At 51.6% G+C, this 17897-nt stretch overlaps 1 protein-coding gene and 1 long non-coding RNA gene across 2 annotated transcripts; both read left to right on the top strand.

Annotated features, from left to right (window-relative positions):
* The first annotated feature begins 1637 nt into the window (after positions 1–1637).
* Positions 1638–5815, top strand: ZNF703 (zinc finger protein 703). Its single transcript, XM_084615116.1, has 2 exons — positions 1638–2195; positions 3160–5815. Exons 1-2 carry the CDS (start codon positions 1956–1958, stop codon positions 4603–4605), a joined length of 1686 nt encoding a protein of 561 aa, XP_084471242.1. The 5' UTR covers positions 1638–1955; the 3' UTR covers positions 4606–5815.
* Positions 5816–7301: 1486 nt separating this feature from the next.
* Positions 7302–11305, top strand: LOC311513356. Its single transcript, XR_014709710.1, has 3 exons — positions 7302–9748; positions 10133–10274; positions 11007–11305. It is a non-coding gene; the product is annotated as an uncharacterized lncRNA (long non-coding RNA).
* The last annotated feature ends 6592 nt before the right edge of the window (positions 11306–17897 follow it).

The following is a 17897-nucleotide window of genomic DNA, read 5'->3' as shown; positions in this document are numbered from 1 at the left end:
TTATATGCCTTCAGCCAGAAGTACATGAAAGAAAACATGAAAATGTCAAACATTCAGAGTTATAAATATGTTAGTGATATGCCAACCGGAGAGGCAGGGTTACTGGTTTTTCAATAGGTAATTTGTTCCAGATAAACCCCAATTTTTATACTGCAGCAATGACATCACCCAAAATGTACTAAGTTAGTGGTTTTCAACCTGTGGTCCACAGACCACAGAGGGTCTGCAGACTGTCTAAGATTTCCACAGGGGCCCATGCCTTCATTCAAAATGTTTTAGGAGTCCACATTTTGGAAAAGGTTGAAAACCACTGTACTGAGTAGTTGTTCCTTGGCTTTTCAGCACATGACCTGTCTGTGCAGAGAACACACGGCCTTTAGTGGGTTTGGTGATTGTTTCATTGTCTAAACACATGGAAAATAAGTTATGATGGCTGCCAAAAATAATTAGATAGATAAGTAGAATGTGGCTTACAGTTAATTCTAAAGAAATCACATTTTTGTTTTATTGGCCAAGGCAGGCCTCTCAACTTTCACCTACCCACAGCCCCCAAATTACTCCCTGGTTTTCTTCCATGAGCCCATAATCCTTTTCACCTCTATCCCAGAGTTCTCTGTTCTACACAGGCCTCACTGAAATCCTGCAAACGCTCATACAGGTGTGTAGCTTAAATGCCAACTCTAAAAAGACTTAGGTAGGTGCATAACTTTATATAGGTGAGTAGTCCGGACTATTTAAAATTAAGCACCTGCATAAATCTCTGCAGGACTGAGAAAGGCCCCAGTCCTGCAGCCTAATGTGCTTAATTTTACTGCTCCCACTAGTTCCCCTGATTTCCACTGGAGTAGTCAAAGTAGTCAAGTTTTTAGTAAATGTGCAAGTGTTGGCAGGATGAGAGCGTTACTTTGCCCTGGTTCACTAGGCTATGCATTCAGTGCACACACCCTGATGATTTCACATTTAATGATTACATAAATGTAATTAATTAGTGAATGTTTGTTCAGCACTCTGAAAACACAAGGTGCTATATAAACACCAAGTAGTATTATTATGAAGTATATTTTAAATGCAGCGATTGCATACTTTATTTTACAAATTATAATATATAAACTCCCATACCACATTGCACAACACTACAGGATATTTCCAATAAACCTAACTACTGCACCGATTTGCAATTGGGGAGTTAACCTGGCAACCAAAACTGGACACTGCAAATAAATAAATAAATAAGGCTTGGCTTGGAGAGAGAAACCTCACAGCGTTGCAGATAACAGCCTAGCAGCCCACCGAGGTGAATGTCACTGCTCCGGTTACTAACTCAAGGCTCACACTCTTAAACCTAGACACTGTCTGGGGTGTGCCCTGTTGCAGTCACCTGCTCTGTACCTTTTCGGTGGGTTATATTTCACCACCTGTCTCAGGCATGAGCTTGGGGCCTCTCTAAGCCAAAAAGCAGCTCTCCACACCCCTTCCTTTTAGCGCTGTCATGATCTTGCTCGGCTGGGATGGGATGTGCTTTTAAAGGGGGGCGTGTCTCGTCCCTTCTACGGGTGGAAATAGGTCTGGTTCAGCCTGGATCTGGCATTGTTAGAGCCGGGGACAGGAGGGCCGCCCAGGGCCCTTTAAGCATCTCCCCTCCTACTCAGCTAAGCTCCCCCCACGGCGTCTGATCCCGCCCCGGGGTCCCTGGCAGGTCCCGGATTGGTGGGGAGGGTTGGTCTCTTTGAAGCGTGGCTGCTGATCTAGGCTATTTGACGTGTTGATAGGGGAAGGGAAAGGTTTTTGTCTTACCGGGGCCGGTACTGCCGCCGCCGCCGCCGCCACCGCCCTGCTCAGCTCGGCAGCACTGCGGAGCTCGCCCCGCAGCCCCCGGAGCTCGCCTCCCTCCCTTTCCCCTCCCCCCTTACCCTACCCCACCCCGCCCGGCTCTCTCCTCCTGCAACCTCCTCCAAATGAGCGGTTCGCCCGCTGGATCTAACCCAAGGACATCGCAGAGCGGCGGAGGGGAGAGCGCACCGTCCCCAGCAGCAGCAGCGTGCCCGGCGCTCTCGCACCTGCCCGCGGCGGACCCCCTGCGCCAGGCGAACCGGCTCCCCATCAGGGTCCTGAAAATGCTCAGCGCCCACACCGGCCACCTCCTGCACCCGGAATACCTGCAGCCTCTCTCCTCCACGCCTGTCAGCCCCATCGAGGTCAGTCCCGGCCAGGGGGCCCCCGCCATTCTGCCTGCCCGGGGAGGGCGCAGCGCGCTGTCCCGGTGCCGCGCCTTTCTCCTCCTGCCCCGGGCAGGGATCGCACCCGGACCGGTCCCCGAGCCGCCTTGCCCAAGACCGCCCCGGTCCGCTCTGCTAATCCGCTCCTCGTCCCTTCCCCGGTCCCTGACTGTGCCACGCAGCTCTGCCCTGGGGCAGGGCGCACAGTGCCTCCCCGAAGTGCGGTGCGCCTTTGCGCGCACACCCCGCAGCAGGGGATGGCACTATGTGCCCCGTCGCTTCCCTTGTTTCTATCCCTCTCTCGGCGCTAGGAAGCTCCGGGCTCCTGCGCCCTCCTGGGAGCACGCTGGGGAGGGTCGCCCCGCCCTGCGCCTCTCTGATCTCTCGGGGTCGGGCAGCCTGGGAGAGCCTAAGGAGTCCAGGCGACTCACACGGCACCGGGGTCCCTCTCCTCTGCCAGGTTTCCAAGCGAAGTTTCGGAGCGGGGCGGGTGGAAGGAGCAAATCCTCTTTACCCTGCCGGGGGTAGAGCAACAGGACGAGCCTGGGGCGAGCCTTCCCTTGGCGAGGATCCAAAGGAGAGAGACGGGGCTGGGGCTCCTCCTGGTGGGGACCAGCAGGGGCTGAGAACCCGGAGACCACCCACCCCAGTCTCTGCCCCGCTGGAGGGTGCCAATGGGGCTGTTACCCCCAGTCTCTCCCCTGGGCTGTGGGGGTCTGAGAGCGCCCCGGGGCTGAGCTTCCTCGTCTGCCCCTGGGCTGGGGGGCTGAGCCCTTCTCTCTCCCCAGCCTTGCGCTGGGGCTTAGCGGACACCCCCCAGGGTCCCCCGGCTTTGGGGGGCTGTCTGCGCGAGGCTCGGAGTGAGCCGCAGGGTCCAAGCCCCGGCTCCCCGGAGCAGCATCACTGCGCCCGGCTCATCTGCGCTCTGACCTCTCTCCCGCAGCTGGACGCTAAGAAGAGCCCGCTGGCGCTCCTGGCACAGACCTGCTCCCAGATCGGCAAGCCGGACCCGCCGCCTTCCTCCAAGCTCAACGCCGTGACCGCCAACGGGCTGCCCGGCGCGGACAAGGAGCCTGGGGCCCGCTCCAGCTCCTCCGCCCTCAAGCAGCTGGGCGGCGGCGGCGACTCCCCGGCCGAGGACAAGTCCAGCTTCAAGCCCTACTCCAAGGGCGGCGGGGACCCCCGCAAGGAGGCCGGCTCGGCGGGCGCGGGCCCCGGCGCGGACAAGGCAGGGTTTCGGGTGCCCAGCGCCACCTGCCCGCCCTTCCCGCCGCATGCGGCCGCCGCCTCCTCCCCGGGCGGCTCCCGGGGCAGCTCCCCGCAGCACGGAGACTGCAAGGGCCAGGAGGACAAGAAGGAGCCCGAGGCGGCGGCCAAGCCCAGCCCCGAAGCGGCGCCGGGGCCCGGGGGCAGCGGCTTGAGCCGGGCCGGCGGGAGCGCAGGGAGCGCAGAGACCGGGGCGCATGGCGAGGCCGCCTCGGGGCGCAAATCGGAGCCTCCGGCCCTGGCGCCCGCCGGCCACGTGGCCCCGGTGTCCCCCTACAAGCCGGGCCACTCCGTCTTCCCTCTGCCCCCTTCCAGCATCGGCTACCATGGGTCCATCGTTGGGGCTTACGCCGGCTACCCGTCCCAGTTCGTGCCCGGCCTGGATCCTACTAAAGCCGGCCTGGTGAGCAGCCAGCTGCCGGGGACCTTGGGCTTGCCCGGCAAGCCGCCCAGCTCCAGCCCGCTGACCGGGGCCTCCCCGCCCTCCTTCATGCAGGGATTATGCAGAGACCCCTATTGCTTGAGCTACCACAGCGCCTCGCACCTGGGCACCAGCAACTGCTCGAGCTGTGTGCACGACCCCGGCAGCCTGAAAAGCGGATACCCCCTGGTGTACCCCACACACCCCCTGCACTCCGTCCACACCACCCTGTCCTCCAGTGCCACCCCGAGCCTGCCCAGCCACCCCCTCTACACCTACGGCTTCATGCTCCAGAATGACCCCCTTCCCCACATATGCAACTGGGTGTCTGCCAGTGGACCCTGCGACAAGAGGTTTGCCACCTCAGAGGAACTGCTCACCCACCTACGGACCCACACGGCTCTGCCCGGGGCGGAGAAACTCTTGGCTGGCTACCCTACCTCTGGCCTTGGCTCTGCGGCGTCCTGCCACCTCCACCTCCCACCCACCGCCCCAGGGAGCCCCAACACTTTACCGGGATCCCTGTCTTTGAGGAGCCCACACACTTTGGGACTAAACAGGTACCACCCTTATGGCAAGAGCCACTTGCCCACAGCCGGTGCCCTGCCAGTGCCCTCCTTGCCAGCAGCTGGAACCTACTACTCTCCATATGCGCTGTATGGCCAAAGACTAACTTCAGCTTCTGCGCTTGGATATCAGTAACTAAAGCACCCCCGTCTCCTCTCCCTCCCCCGCTCTCCTTCCCTTCCTTGGACTGTGTATTTATTTACTGTATGTTAGCTTAAAGCTGGGAATATTAAGTGCATTAATACACCAATGAATCAATGGTATGCAAAAAGTCTGTGTCTAAAAAAAAAAAAATCCTTTCCTTTGCAGGTGTGGGGCTTTTCTTTTTCCTTTGTTTTCCCTTTTACTTCTTCTTTTGAAATTTTATTTTATTTTGCCCCCTCCCCTCCCCTCCCCAGGAAGTGCTTGCATGCCTCTTTTAACAAATACATTTTCCCCTCCCTCGTTTTATCATTTTGAAATTCCGTTTCTCTTTGTTTGTACAGTTAACAGAGATGTAATTTTTTTTTTGTAATGTATTTTGGGGAAGGGGCAACGGCGGTGGGGAGGGAGGAAGGGCCGCTGGGAGAACATCTATGGCCGTGCTACCCCAGAGCTCTCTTCATCCCAAAATGCGGTACTGTCTGCAAAAGCCAAGGAGACCTACTGATCAGGACAGTGGGTGGACGCTCCCTGCTTCTTTCTATAGTTTGGAAAAGGACAAAGGAAGTGCCATACTGATTCAAACCAGTGGTCCTCCATCTAGTCCGGTATCCTGTCTCCTGCTCTCCCGTGCTTGGAAAATCTACCTTGCCTTCCAGCACCAGTGGGCTCCTGAACAAACCTATAACTAGTGCACCAGTCAGCCTGGTCTCTGGACTCCCCTGATAATACTGAAGGAGTCCACTGATGTCCTGGGATAAGGTGTTAATGGCTGTGCCATTGCAAATGACTTGCTTTCGCTCGCTGACCCACCACAGGGCACCTGATCAAAATTAAAAGATGTGGATTATGAATTTGGTGTCCGTAACTCACTGATGGGGGCGGGGGAGAAGAGACCCTTCACAGCTGCAGAAATCGGAGAGAGCCGCCCTGCCTGGTACCAACTGGGTCGTTTAATCCAGCGCCCAGGGCCAAATCCATCTTGATCTGATCTCTACAGGCCCAGTCTACATACCAAAAACCCCGATCCCCAAACCCCAGCTTTTCTTGACCTACAGGAATGAACCATGAATGGGGTGCAGAGCCTGCCCCACTCCCGTCCCCAGTCTAACACAGCAGGGAAGGCTGTGGATCATTTTGGGTGAATAGAGCTCCATCTTGGTAAGTCTTATTTTGTTAATAAATGAATACTTGGTTATATTCACCCTGTGGTGTGTTCTCTCTTGCATTTTCTCACCCATTTCCCCCGCTTTCTTGTCTTTACACAAATCGCCTCCATTAGCCAGGCACTTCCTTTGCAGCAGCCAGAAGGTTTTCCATGAAAAGTGAGCCACAAATGATTTGGGGGGAAAAGGGAAAAGCCCAGAATGTTGTTGTAAATGTCACGCCTGAGTGCTGTGGCTTTTGTTCCCCCTAACGAATGGTGTTGGGTACAGTTTTATACAGGCAATACAAAAAATGAAGGGCAAGAGCCTGTAACTGAAGAGGAATAAGAGAGCTGCAGAAGCAGCTGGTGGAGGGATTTTGGGGATGGGGGTGGGGGAGAGTTGGTGGAGGTGGAGGCTTGAAGGGTTACAGCACCATCTAGTGGCACAAAGAAGCCCAGTAGCGAGTTTATTTCTCTACCCCTTGCCCTACTTACACCTATTTTACCTGCATTGCAATTATGCACCTGGAAGAGAGCAAGTGGAGGTGCTGGCACTGCCTGTTTGCTCATCTGAGTAACGCCAGGTGCCAGGCATTGGGTATAATGGTACCTAGCAGCTACTGAGTACAAGCGATATGGCCCTAGACAGCATTTCACCAAATATTTTGATCTCAGCAGCACTCAGAGTTAGAAAATTGTCCCCACGTTGCAGATGTTGGGCTGGGGGAGGACGGGGTGAGAGTGCTTATAGACCAGTCCCTCCTGGGACTAGATAACTGAATCGAATGAGTCATGGAGTCCCAGGCCAGAAGGGATCATTGCGATCTAACACAGGCCATTGAACTTCTCCAGAACAATTCCTAGAGCATCAGGGTGTTAAGGATACCATTATTTCCATTCCTGGCCCAATTATAATGTCATTATTGGACAATACAGAGCTAACCGTGCAGAAAGGGATATCTGGTACCTTGGTTCCTTATTAATATATATGCTTGTGTGGAGGTTCTGCTCATGTCATATCAAGCATGGTGGGAAGGGGTGGGAATGCTGTTAAGAACCAGGAGCAGCTGTGCAAAGATCCAAAGCCCCTCAGAGTTTCTCTAGCTATTCAATTCCAGATCATCTCTGTAACTGCAGCCATGAGAAGGAATTTATATATGGCTGGAAAAGCAACATAAAGGGGAACCCATGCCTGTTCCTGTACCTAGCTCAGTGTCTCCCCTAAGGTAAATGTGAGTGCTGCCGAGAGTGATTTTTCTCCGGTTGCCTTTTCACCATGCAGGCAGAGCGAATGAGAACAGGTTTGAAAAATGAGTCTGAAATCCGTATCCTTCCCATCTCCATCCTGCTTGGCAGAAAAGATTACAGGCCACCCAACAGCGTCTGTCTTCACACCGCGCTGAGCTTGCCGCCGTCAAGCTTGGAGCAGTTTGCGAAATGGAAACCTGGGTTGTTTTGGAAGGAAAGGGACAAGGTGAACTATCTCGCCCTGGCTGGTTGGCGGGGATGAGAAGGCAACACCTACCGCTGCCCCCTCTTCCTGTGGTGGGGGGGATGTTCTGCCCTTCCAGGGGGAGAGAGGCCTGTTTCTTATCTGATCTCTTCAGTTTTTTTGGCAGTAGTGGGATCTCCATAGGCACATCTATCTTGCTGCACCTAAAGTGTCTCTACCTGCAATGCACTCCCTCTGAGGGCTTTAATCCTGTTGCATGGGGTGAATCATGGAATTAATTTTAGTTAATTACTCTCTCTAATATGTGTCTTGTGCCCTGCATTTAAATTCCTGGATGTTCCTCCAGCTGAATATAACATGCTTAAACGGGAGCTCCTAGCCAAATGCAATCTTTTTAAAAAAAAATTCCACTATTCAGCCAAATTGTGCTTCAGGCAGCATGTGAGGGAGAGAGCACACAGAAGTGCACTTGAGATACGCTGGGGTGTGGCCAAGCTGTCATTCCCCCTGCTCCCTGGCCATAAGAGACTCTGGGCAGTTTCCCATGCCCTCATTCTAGGGCACATCACCACCGCTAGGCTGTTCAGGGACATCATGGTACCTTTGGGGCTCGGAAGAGCCCAGACACACCCTGCCCTTCCTTACTGCCGGAGGTTTTAAATGTGCTTACAAGAATTCAGGGGCAGGAGCTAGCTGAATAACAACAGTCCCAGGGGCTTCCCATCTGTAAAAGTGGCGCAGTTCCCCCACCCTCCTTTGAGCTACATTGTCTTGCTAAGTCTTTGCCTAAGGAGCTAGGGAACTGCCCAGGTGAGAGGACGCTGTAACGTGCCAACCACCAGTGCTGCAGGTAGAACTGCTCAGGGGACAATGGCCCCAAGTCAGCACTTGGTCTTGCAGTCCTGTGCAATGTGTATATGCTGTGACCATCAGTGGGGGTTAGGTGTATGCACCGAGGCTGCAGGACAGAGTGGGTCTTTCTACCCTGCCCCATTCACCACAGTCCTTCCCCCAAAGGATTTCCTGCTGCAGCTGCATTTCACAAGGTCAGGATGGTAACAGTTTAATGGGAGGGAAGGCTTCTCTTCCCTTTCCTTCTGCTCACATTTTCCCTTACACCCACTTTCCCTCAACTTGAGCCCTGACTACAGGTGAATAAATTGCCTGCTGGTTCTGCTTCCTTGCCTTCCCCAGCCTGATGACACAGAGGAGGCCCCAAGCCACTGGAAATAAAGAGGACTCTTAAAGAAGAGATTGTCATGGGCCCAGAAGGCTGGGCAGAGAGAAGGTGTGTCATGAGGGTGGGAGGCATTCCAGCCTGGCTCAGTTTTCAGTGATGGGGCCTGGGTGCTGAGATTTACAGCCTTGCCACTTTTCCTGATTGTTTTTTGTCATCTCTTGCTGCAGTCGGGGAAGGGTGAAGGAGGGCATATCGTTAATCCGAGTTTTGATTTCAGATTAGCAAATTCCATGGTGTGCCTCTAGGGCACTGGAAAGAGACTATGCTGATGGCTGGAAGGAGACCCATGCTTTGCGCTAGGCATGGCCTGCAGCTGGACAAAGGTGCCTTCTTGAGAGCGGTGCAGCGGCGTGTGTCTGTGTGTGCGTGTGAGTGTGAGCCTACACCCCCAATCCTGCATATGCTGACCTTTACACACCAGAGCTGCTCCTTGGGGGGTAAGGCATTTGCAGGATCAAGACCTCTCTTTGCTGACCATGGTGCAGGGCTCATCTTTTCAGCAGAGCAATCGCCTGAGCTTGGTCTGACTGTGGAGGTTTTCCCTGGATCTGGTGGGAGGTGGGAGGAGTTGCTGGGGCTGTGCACAGTGAGCCATGTTGCTAATGATTTGTCAATGCCGTCTACTCATCATGCCCTGATGCCCCAGCAATGGGCATGTGCTATATGGTTAAATAATAAGGAAGCTGTGAGTATCTGAAGGAGGTGGGAGGAGGGTGTCTCTGAGCAGGAAAGGGCATGAAGGAGGAACGAACTGCTTTGTCTGAGCGTTTGCTCCATCATCTCGGGCACGGCACATGGTGGTGGTGTCTGACCATGTGCCTCTCCCTCCTGCCCCCTGTGGAACCCCCACAGGCACAGATTCGCATCTTCCAGGAGCCAGCAAAAGCTGAAGAGTCCATGATCTTGCTAACCCTTTCTGTGTTGAGCCACTGGGGCACCCCACTGATGGGGGCTTGCACAAAGCCCCAAGAGAGAAGAGGCTTCGTAATCCAGGGCTGGTGCCATCACAGGTTGTTACCACAGGTGTTTTATTCAATTGACTCTCCCCACAGTAACAAAAAGGTGCTTTAATTATCACCAGAGCCTGCAAGTGAAGGCACCATCCCATTTGCAGCAGATCTCATCATGGCAGGAGGGAGTGGGGCAATGAGAGGACCTAGAAGGTGCAAAGCCCAAATGATCCTCATGACTAGCACAACCAGCAGGAGAGTTCACCGCAGGACAAGGGAAAGGCTGAACTGGCCGGGGTCCTGATTCAGAAAGGGATGTAAGCAAGCACCTAACTAACTCTAAGCAGGTGAGTTGTCTTTCTGAGGTCAATGGGGGCACACCAGGGCTGGCGGCAGGGAGGTTTGAAAGATCTGTCCTGTAGGAAGGACAAGCAGAGCTGCTTTATCTCCCTGCCAGAGCATTCCATTGCTTTAGGAATAATTTCCCAGGTTAATGGGATGGAGAGAGTGGGGCCAGATGGATTAGCCCTCTACAATGAAGTTGCCATTTTTCCTGGTTCCCTTGGAGATCTGCCCTTTGGGGGACACTAAGCCCCCAGTTGAAAATGTAGCTGTCTTAAAGAGATCCTTCCCAAGTTTGGACTCCTCATGCAATTAAACCGCTGGGGCACAGTTCCGATATGTCCATACGCCAGGGTTGCAACTCTCTAAATTCCTTGGTCTTCTTGCAGGAAAATTCTCCATGGCAGTTGTTTCCTAAAGACTGCAGTACCTGCCCAGACTGTGTAAACACTGCAAAGTATCCTCTGATGCCAGTCAACACTGTGACTTTCTCTGCTAGGAAATGATTGTGTTGCCAACTCCCCCTTGAATGTACGTCCTGGTTACTGCAGAATTCATCTTCTAATAAGAGCTCTGGGATGCACTTTATTAATTATTCTAACAATCAGCACTCCACGGTTTCAGTTTGATTTGATTTCATCCTGTCTTTCCGCAAAATATATGGCTGAGTGCATCGGATAATGTATGGCTTAATTTAGAGTTGTATGGGTTTGAATTACCGTTTGCATAATGTGCTGTGCGTTACTGTGTGACATCATTTACACAGAGAAATGTACCTGGTTTCAAACTTATTCTGAAAGCAAAAACCACCTAAAGGCAACACAGTGAACCAAGGAAGAGCTTTTCAAACCCAGATAGCAGTGGGTTTTGTTGGAGGGGGAAGGGGGGAGAATGTTGATAACACAGGTGGGTGTTAGGACATTGGTAAATGTATGTTTGGATCTGTATTGGCAGCAAGCAGCTCGCCTCATTATTGCATAACAACAACTTCTCCAGCTCGTCCTGTATTGCAGGAGACCTCCAGTGGTTGACTCTCAGTTGACCCTGCTCCCAGCTCTCTCCCATGAATGGCTATAATAACACCAGCTGTCCGTTACTCAAACTCTGACTGAGGAGGAAAAAGCACTGATTATCCAAATACAGTCATTAAAGGGGAAATGTGTTTTTAGGACTGTCAGAGTGATTAATGAGGGTTAGCAATCCTTGCAAATGCACTTGTTTAGTCTAACTGGCAGCCTCTATTTTCCTATTGATTTATTGCAGCAGTTGCTGAGGCCACAGCGTGTGTGTGGAAGGAGCCAGGACACTTCACAACTGTGTGCTATTTAAACAGAAAACATGCAAGATTTTGTTGCCGGGGCAGGGGGAGGAGGATCAAATGAAAGGCAGGGTGCGCTTTTGCTTTGACTCTGCCTCCGACCCAAAGTGAACAAAGGCAACATTATCCCTTGTGCTGGAAAAGGAGTGACTTGGACGCACATGCAGAGCAGTTCCTTATAAATATCCCCATTGGTAAAGGCTGAAGTCAAGCTGACCGCAGAATGATCTGCCCACCTAATAAATATGTGAATGAAAGGGGAAGGCGTATTTTTCTCTCTCTTCTGCACACGGATCCCTGGTGTTTTTCAGATGAGGCAGCGGTGTCTGCCCACAAACACACACAGCATTTCAAAGGACAGAGCGGGGCACAAAGTTACGGTGCCCCTCAAGAGCGTCCGACACACACATGCCAAACGAAGGTCACAGGGGCATGCTGGGCAGAGGCGAGGGGGGGAAGACTAGGAGTTCAGAAAGAAGCTTTTCTTTTCTTTCCCGCCCCCGGCAATTAGTCCTGGTGGAAGCAGCAGCCGTGGAGAATAAAGTCCTGCATTTATCCACAGAAGTGGGACAGGGTGGACAGTGCCAGCCCCATGCCAGGGTATCCCCAGTGCTGACCTAGAAAGGCTATTTCTAGGGGGCAGAGGGCAGATCAGTCGCCATGGCCCATTCAGCCCTCTACTGATGTTGCCAGGAGAGAGGACATTCGAGCTAGGCATCATGGTGTCTTTGTAGGCCAGCAAACCTCTGCCCGTTGCACTGATTTTTGGTTGCTAGACTCACGGGCCTAGATTTAACCTGGTGGCCTAGAGCTGATGCGAAGAAGCGCCATATATAACAAAATGAGGCACCCTGGAAATAAGACAGACAGGAGGGACATACTGTGGGTGGCCCGAGAGGAAATAAGACCCCTTGGATGCTGTGGTGCAAAGGGGCAGTGTTCCGTGCAAGTACCCAGAAGGTCAGCACGGCCCAGTGCCACACCTGCTGTAGTGAGCGTGTGTCCTTTGCCGATCTGCGTTGGAGAAGTTGATGAAAAGCCGGGAGGTAGCAGAAGGGGTTGGGCTCCTAGGACCCCTGGTTACAGGGAGCAAAGCAGGTAACGTGGCAATGCTCAAGGGAGCCATGGCTGGGACAAACAAACAGGGAGGGGGGCTGTAACCACCAACATGTACATTGGGACTTGCTCAAAGGACAGTAATAAATCAGACACACCGAATTCTGTTCCTCCGTCACGGGGGGGGGGGGGGCTTAACTCGTTACCCTTAATGGAAGCCGTGCGTGCCCTGGGGAGAGGGGACTAGACCCTGTGGTTTGACGAGGTACGGGAGCATATTCCTGACAGTGTCACACCCACAGTGTCTGTTATAAAGGGTTAGATAATTTTATGGCCAATAATATTGTAGTTATACATGTGCTAAGATCAAGGCAATTGCATCTCATGCTTCAGGGCATAAGCTGATCAACTGCAGGAGACTAGAGGAAATCCCCACCCAAACCCACAGCATTGCTGATAAGGCTAGCTGGGCTCATCTTCAACCAAAACACCAATCACTGTCAGAGACAGGAGTCTGGACTAAATGGACCATTCATCTGGTCTGATAAAGGATTTTCTATGTTCCTAGGTGTTTAGGGGTTGAAAGGTCAGGGGGCGGGTGGGATACATGCCTGTGTTCTACTTAAGTCTGTAATTTGGAGTGAAATGGGATTCAAATATGCACAAACCCCTGCAGGACTGGATCTGTACAGAGCAAACCTGGGGAAACTGTAGGCAGGGCTGGGGTGGAGAGAAGTTCCATGCACTAAGCACAGGGAGCGGGCACAGAGGAGAACTGAAAAGCAGTCAGAGTGAATTATTCAATGCCCAAGGGTTTGGGCGCAGCCCATTCCAGCTGCAAACACAGCATGTGGATGGAGAAGGAACTGCAAAGAGTAAGCCAGGGAAGAGCAGCAAAGAGAACTGGAAGGGACAGAGTCCAGAAGGTGGAGGCGAAGGAGCCATGAAGACGAGGAAAACACGGAGCACGTAAGAAAGTTTCACCAAGGCTTGTTGGGGAATGGCTACTGTCATTTCCTTGATTAAAATAGATTTATTAGACAGATTCTTGGCACGTGTAAATCAGCAGAGCTGCACTGAAGTCAATCGAATTGTGCCAATTTAAACCAGCTGGGGATTAGATCCATTGACTTGATAATGATAATAATAGCACTTAGCATCAGGTGATCTCACAGTGCTTTACAAAGGAAATCAGCATCATTATTCACAGTGCACAGAAAGGGAAACTGAGGCCATGAAGTGATTTGGCCAGTGTCATCCATCGGGCCAGTAGCAGAGAGGAGAACATAACCCAATCCAGCGCCGTACCACTAGGTCACACTGCCTTGTCGATTTACACCAACTAGGGATCTAGCCCATTGACTTCAGTGGAGCGATGCTGATTTACACCAATGGGGAGTCTGGCCCATTGTTCCTTTAGACGTTGCAAACACAGTCACATTACATGTGGAAAAAACAGCATTGTTATAAACAAGCTTTTGTTAGGATATAAATCAATCTCAGGGTTACTGAAAAACAGCCTGCAGGACAGGTTAATCCATAATTGTCCACTGTGGGGTTACTTGCACCTTCCTCTGAAACATCAGGGACTAGCCCCTCCTGGAGATAAGAGACTGCACTAGACAGGACACTGGTCTGATCTGGTATGGCAGTCCCTACAACAGATATCTGTCCTTTGATGCAGTCATTCAGCTGGTGGCAGTCTGGAAAATGCCATTGTCCAAAGGGTTAAGCTAAGAAGACATGGAGATAGCATTACCTGACCTGTTTCTCTGCAGAACGTAGCCTTGTTAGCTTTCATTCAGCTTTACACAGCAATGTTTGTAAATGATATTGTTCATTATTGTGATGCATGGTTAATAGTTATCCCTCTGTTTACTATAATGACAAATAAGTGAAGAGATGTAATTCCATATATACAAATCTCTCCGCTAAATGCTCACTGGAGATCTCTGGGAGAGACATTCAGCTGACAGCTTGGTTTACAAAGTACTGTATAGTTCTTTAGCTTGATTCACAATAACAAACAGATTTCCACAGACCATAGTATTTTCTAACATGGCAATTATGAAAACTACCCAGAGAAGCTTCGCCATGACTTCCTACCACCTTAGAGCATGGGATCTGAGAAGCTAAACCAGGGCTTGCACACTACATAAACCTGGCAGATCTGGCCTCTGCAAAGATGTACTAACCTCAAAGACACCATTGTGTTGTCATAGGCAGTTAGATGCTCTGGTGGTGGGGCCCGAGACAGACCTCTACTGAAGTTGCACCCACTCGCAGCCAAACTGAGCATTATCAGCCGAGTAAAGCAAGGCCCTACACTCAATTTGATGGCATGTCTCTGTTGGGATATTGGGATGTAATGCAATAACATTTGAATGCCACATCCAATTGGATCCAAAATTTTAAAGAATGTTCTAGGCATCAGTGGTTAGACCCCTGTTGATTTTGGTGAAAATCGGAGAACTGGAAGGAGGAAATGGAGGACACACAGAGCTCCTGGCATCTGGTTAGCAGTCAGCAGCTTCAACCAGGTCTATAGTTGTGAATAGGTCAATGGCCTGGCTGCTGGTGCCATTAACACCCAAAGGGTAAACAACAGCCCCATCTCAGTAATGCCCATTCTCCCAATAGAGTTTAACATGCTGACACTCTGATTTATCTCCCAGAAAGAAAGAAAAGAAACAATAATGGAAGTGTGGGAGAAGAACGGGGAACCCCAGAATAGGAGGAGGGGGAAATAGGGGCACACAGACCCCTTGGTGGGGGTAGGGAGAATGGGGAACCCTGGTATGGAGGGAAAGGGGATATGGGGGACACACAGAGCCCCTGCCATGTGGCATAGATGGAAATGGGGGGGCACATAGAGCCCCTGCTTGGGGAATGAGGTTCACGTGAGGGCACAGAGAGGTCCTGATTGGGTGGCAGGACAGGTGGTGCACAGGCAGCCAGATGGAGAGATGCCAGGAGCCCCTGGAGGGCACAAAGACCCTGGCTGACAAGCTACAAAGCACATGCCACCTAATAATTATTATTTATCTTACTGCAGCGCCCTGCAGCCCCAACAGGGACTGGAGCCACAGTGTGTCAGGCCGGAGTGAGTAAGCCTCTTCTTCAAGGAGCCTGGTGTCTCAGCAGAGGTGATGAACAATGGCAGGGAGGGGAAACGCGCCTGAAGAGGGGAAGGGACTTTCCCGGAGTCACAGTGCAGGGCAGCAGGAGAGCTGGGAATGGAACCTAGGTGTCCTGGTTCCTAGGCCAGCAGCTCACCCGCTGCACACGCTGCCTGCAGGGGTCAGGCTAGATGGTCAGAATGGTCCCTGCTGGCCTTATCAGCTATGAATCACTCACTAAGGAGATTTCACACTTGCTCCTTCAAGAGCCAGTGATTCCCAGTGAGAATGCAAGGCTGTAGCTTAAAAGAAGCAAAGCCTGGTGGGATCCCGGCGGTAGATATAAGGCCTGCTTTCTGCCAGCGGCTCCCTTCTGGGCAGGTTCTGCTGCTGGGGGACCAGGGGAGGGAACCTGGGAAGGCAGTGCTGAGTCTGGAGCCTTCATAGCTTTTATTTGCTTTTCCTCTTTTTTGTTTGTTTGTTTTGTGAGAGCAAAATTCTTGGCTTCTTTTGTGTGCTACAACTGCTGAGTTTGCCCTTCCTGCTTCCTTTATCTCTCTCCCTAAAGCACCCATAGTCTATGATTTTAATTTTCGTGGTGGGGGAGAAGGGAACAAACTTTCTTACGGTAGCTGGTAGTTTGTTGTGGGAGAGTGGGCGAATCCAGCTATTTATTTGCTGCCAGGGCCTTCCTGCTATCTGACTGCACCTGTTCTATGAGAGGCTGTAATGCATGCAATGGAAGGGCCAGCAGAGGTAATAATTAATGGGTCAGTGGTAGGTAGGGGGCTAACAGACTGTCCACTTACCTACAAATATCAGATTGCTGGATGCAGAGCCAGCCATGCCGATGAGAGCCATGTGTTTACTAGCGCTCATAAAAGTGACTAATTGTTTCTGCTGAAGTGATTGTTACCTTTGTAGCTTCTCATTCCAATTATCTGCACAGTTTCAGTGACGTCTGTTGGTCTGGAAAAGAAAAGAATCCAGGTTCTTCCACCCCCCCAAGGTAGAAAGAGTCATGAGTAAACTGCTAATTTGTCACAGACACAGGCTGATCTAATGCTTTAAGAGTGTTGTCGCCCTCCCTAGAAAGTGAAGCTCTGGCCTTGCAGGGGTGGGAATGGAAAGTTTTTATCACTGCAGCCCTTTGGGAAAGTGACTTGAAAAGAACTTCAACCCCACTTTGGGTTGCAGATCATTTTTTAGGTGATGACTGAATTGTACATTGGAAATGTTTTCTTGGCGTCTGTCTCACTAACGCTTCCAGCTGTACAAACGTATTGTGTGCTCACGCCATAGCATCAGAATGCTACTCGTCTTCATCTGCATTGATAATTTCTGAAGGTTAATGGCACAGAGAGAGAACAGGATCCCGCTGTCCTTTCAAATTCATTCTGGGGGCAATCAGTTGTGACTCGGTAATTCAGGCTTCATCCATATTTCTGTTATAAGCCCTATTTTCACCTCCCTCTCTAGCCCTCTGTTGGAGTAATCTGAGAGAGAGAAGGTAGGTGAGGTGATCTCTTGTACTGGACCATCTTCTGTTGGTAGAAGGGAACAGCAGTGGTACATATATATGTTCTTAGTTTTGCCGAAGGTAATACTTAAAATAGGAGATGTACCATGTTGCCAACTTGTGTGATGCTTGGTGTTTTCCTTAAAGCTCTGGCTCGGAGCGCTATGTTCTTTCCCAAGAATCTCAGCTCCTTTTTTGGTAAAGGACATCTCTAGCCCTTGTGGTTGTAGAGACAAGCTTGAAAACCTACATTATTCTTTTAGATCTCTTGATTTTGGGGGTGGGGAGGCAGACTCATGACTTTTGAATGCTTGGGATGGGCAATACTGCAACAAGAAGAATTGTTTTAATGGAGATTTGATAAGTGCTGGTTTTCTGTAGCTCATCCACTCCCTCTCCAAGCAGCTCATCCCTCATGTTCTCTCCCCTTCCGTATCCCTCCTTGCCCTGCTCACCCCTGCGTCAGCCAGGTTTTATTTACCATTGTAGATGTCAGATGAATGGTGCAGGTACATGAACCTGGGTGAAGATGTGAACGGTGGCAGCAGGGAGAGGCAGGGGATGAGCTAACAAAATGCAGTCAGATTGCTGGAGGGACATGCCACGCTGTCACCAGGGAATGGAAACACTACGCGGAGCGGGCAGGGGCTGGATATGGAGAAGGAACTCAAGGGGAGCCTTGACAGCAGCAGTGGAAACACCTGGTCCTCATGCGTGGTGTTTGTTCCCAAGTCAGTCTATTATGGAAGGCTTTAGCCCAGTTACCAAACATGGGTCTGGTCCGGTCTGAGCAATGAATTGGAGCCGAGAGCCCCACTCTCTGCTGACACCAGTTTAAATCGGACGTATACACACTGATGTCAGTGGAGTGAGTCTGTAAGTCTCTAAGTTCAGGAGCCATCTCTTTGTTATACACGTGTACAGTGCCTAGCACACTGCGACTGGGGCCTCCAGGTGCCACCCCAATATGAACAACCCCTACGAGACTTATTACTAGTGCAAAACCAGCGTGAACAAGAGGAGAATCACATCAGGGGTCAGTTGTCTCACCACCAGGTTCCCCAGATTTCCTGTGCAGCTGGGGCAAAGCCACACCATGCTAGCACGGCCGTGTGGTAATGGTGACCCAGCCAACGCCTGTT

Source organism: Lepidochelys olivacea, assembly GCF_965140295.1.
Source record: "Lepidochelys olivacea isolate rLepOli2 genome assembly, chromosome: 26".
NCBI classification, from domain to species: domain Eukaryota; kingdom Metazoa; phylum Chordata; order Testudines; family Cheloniidae; genus Lepidochelys; species Lepidochelys olivacea.
This window is presented reverse-complemented; position numbering and strand designations above follow the sequence as displayed.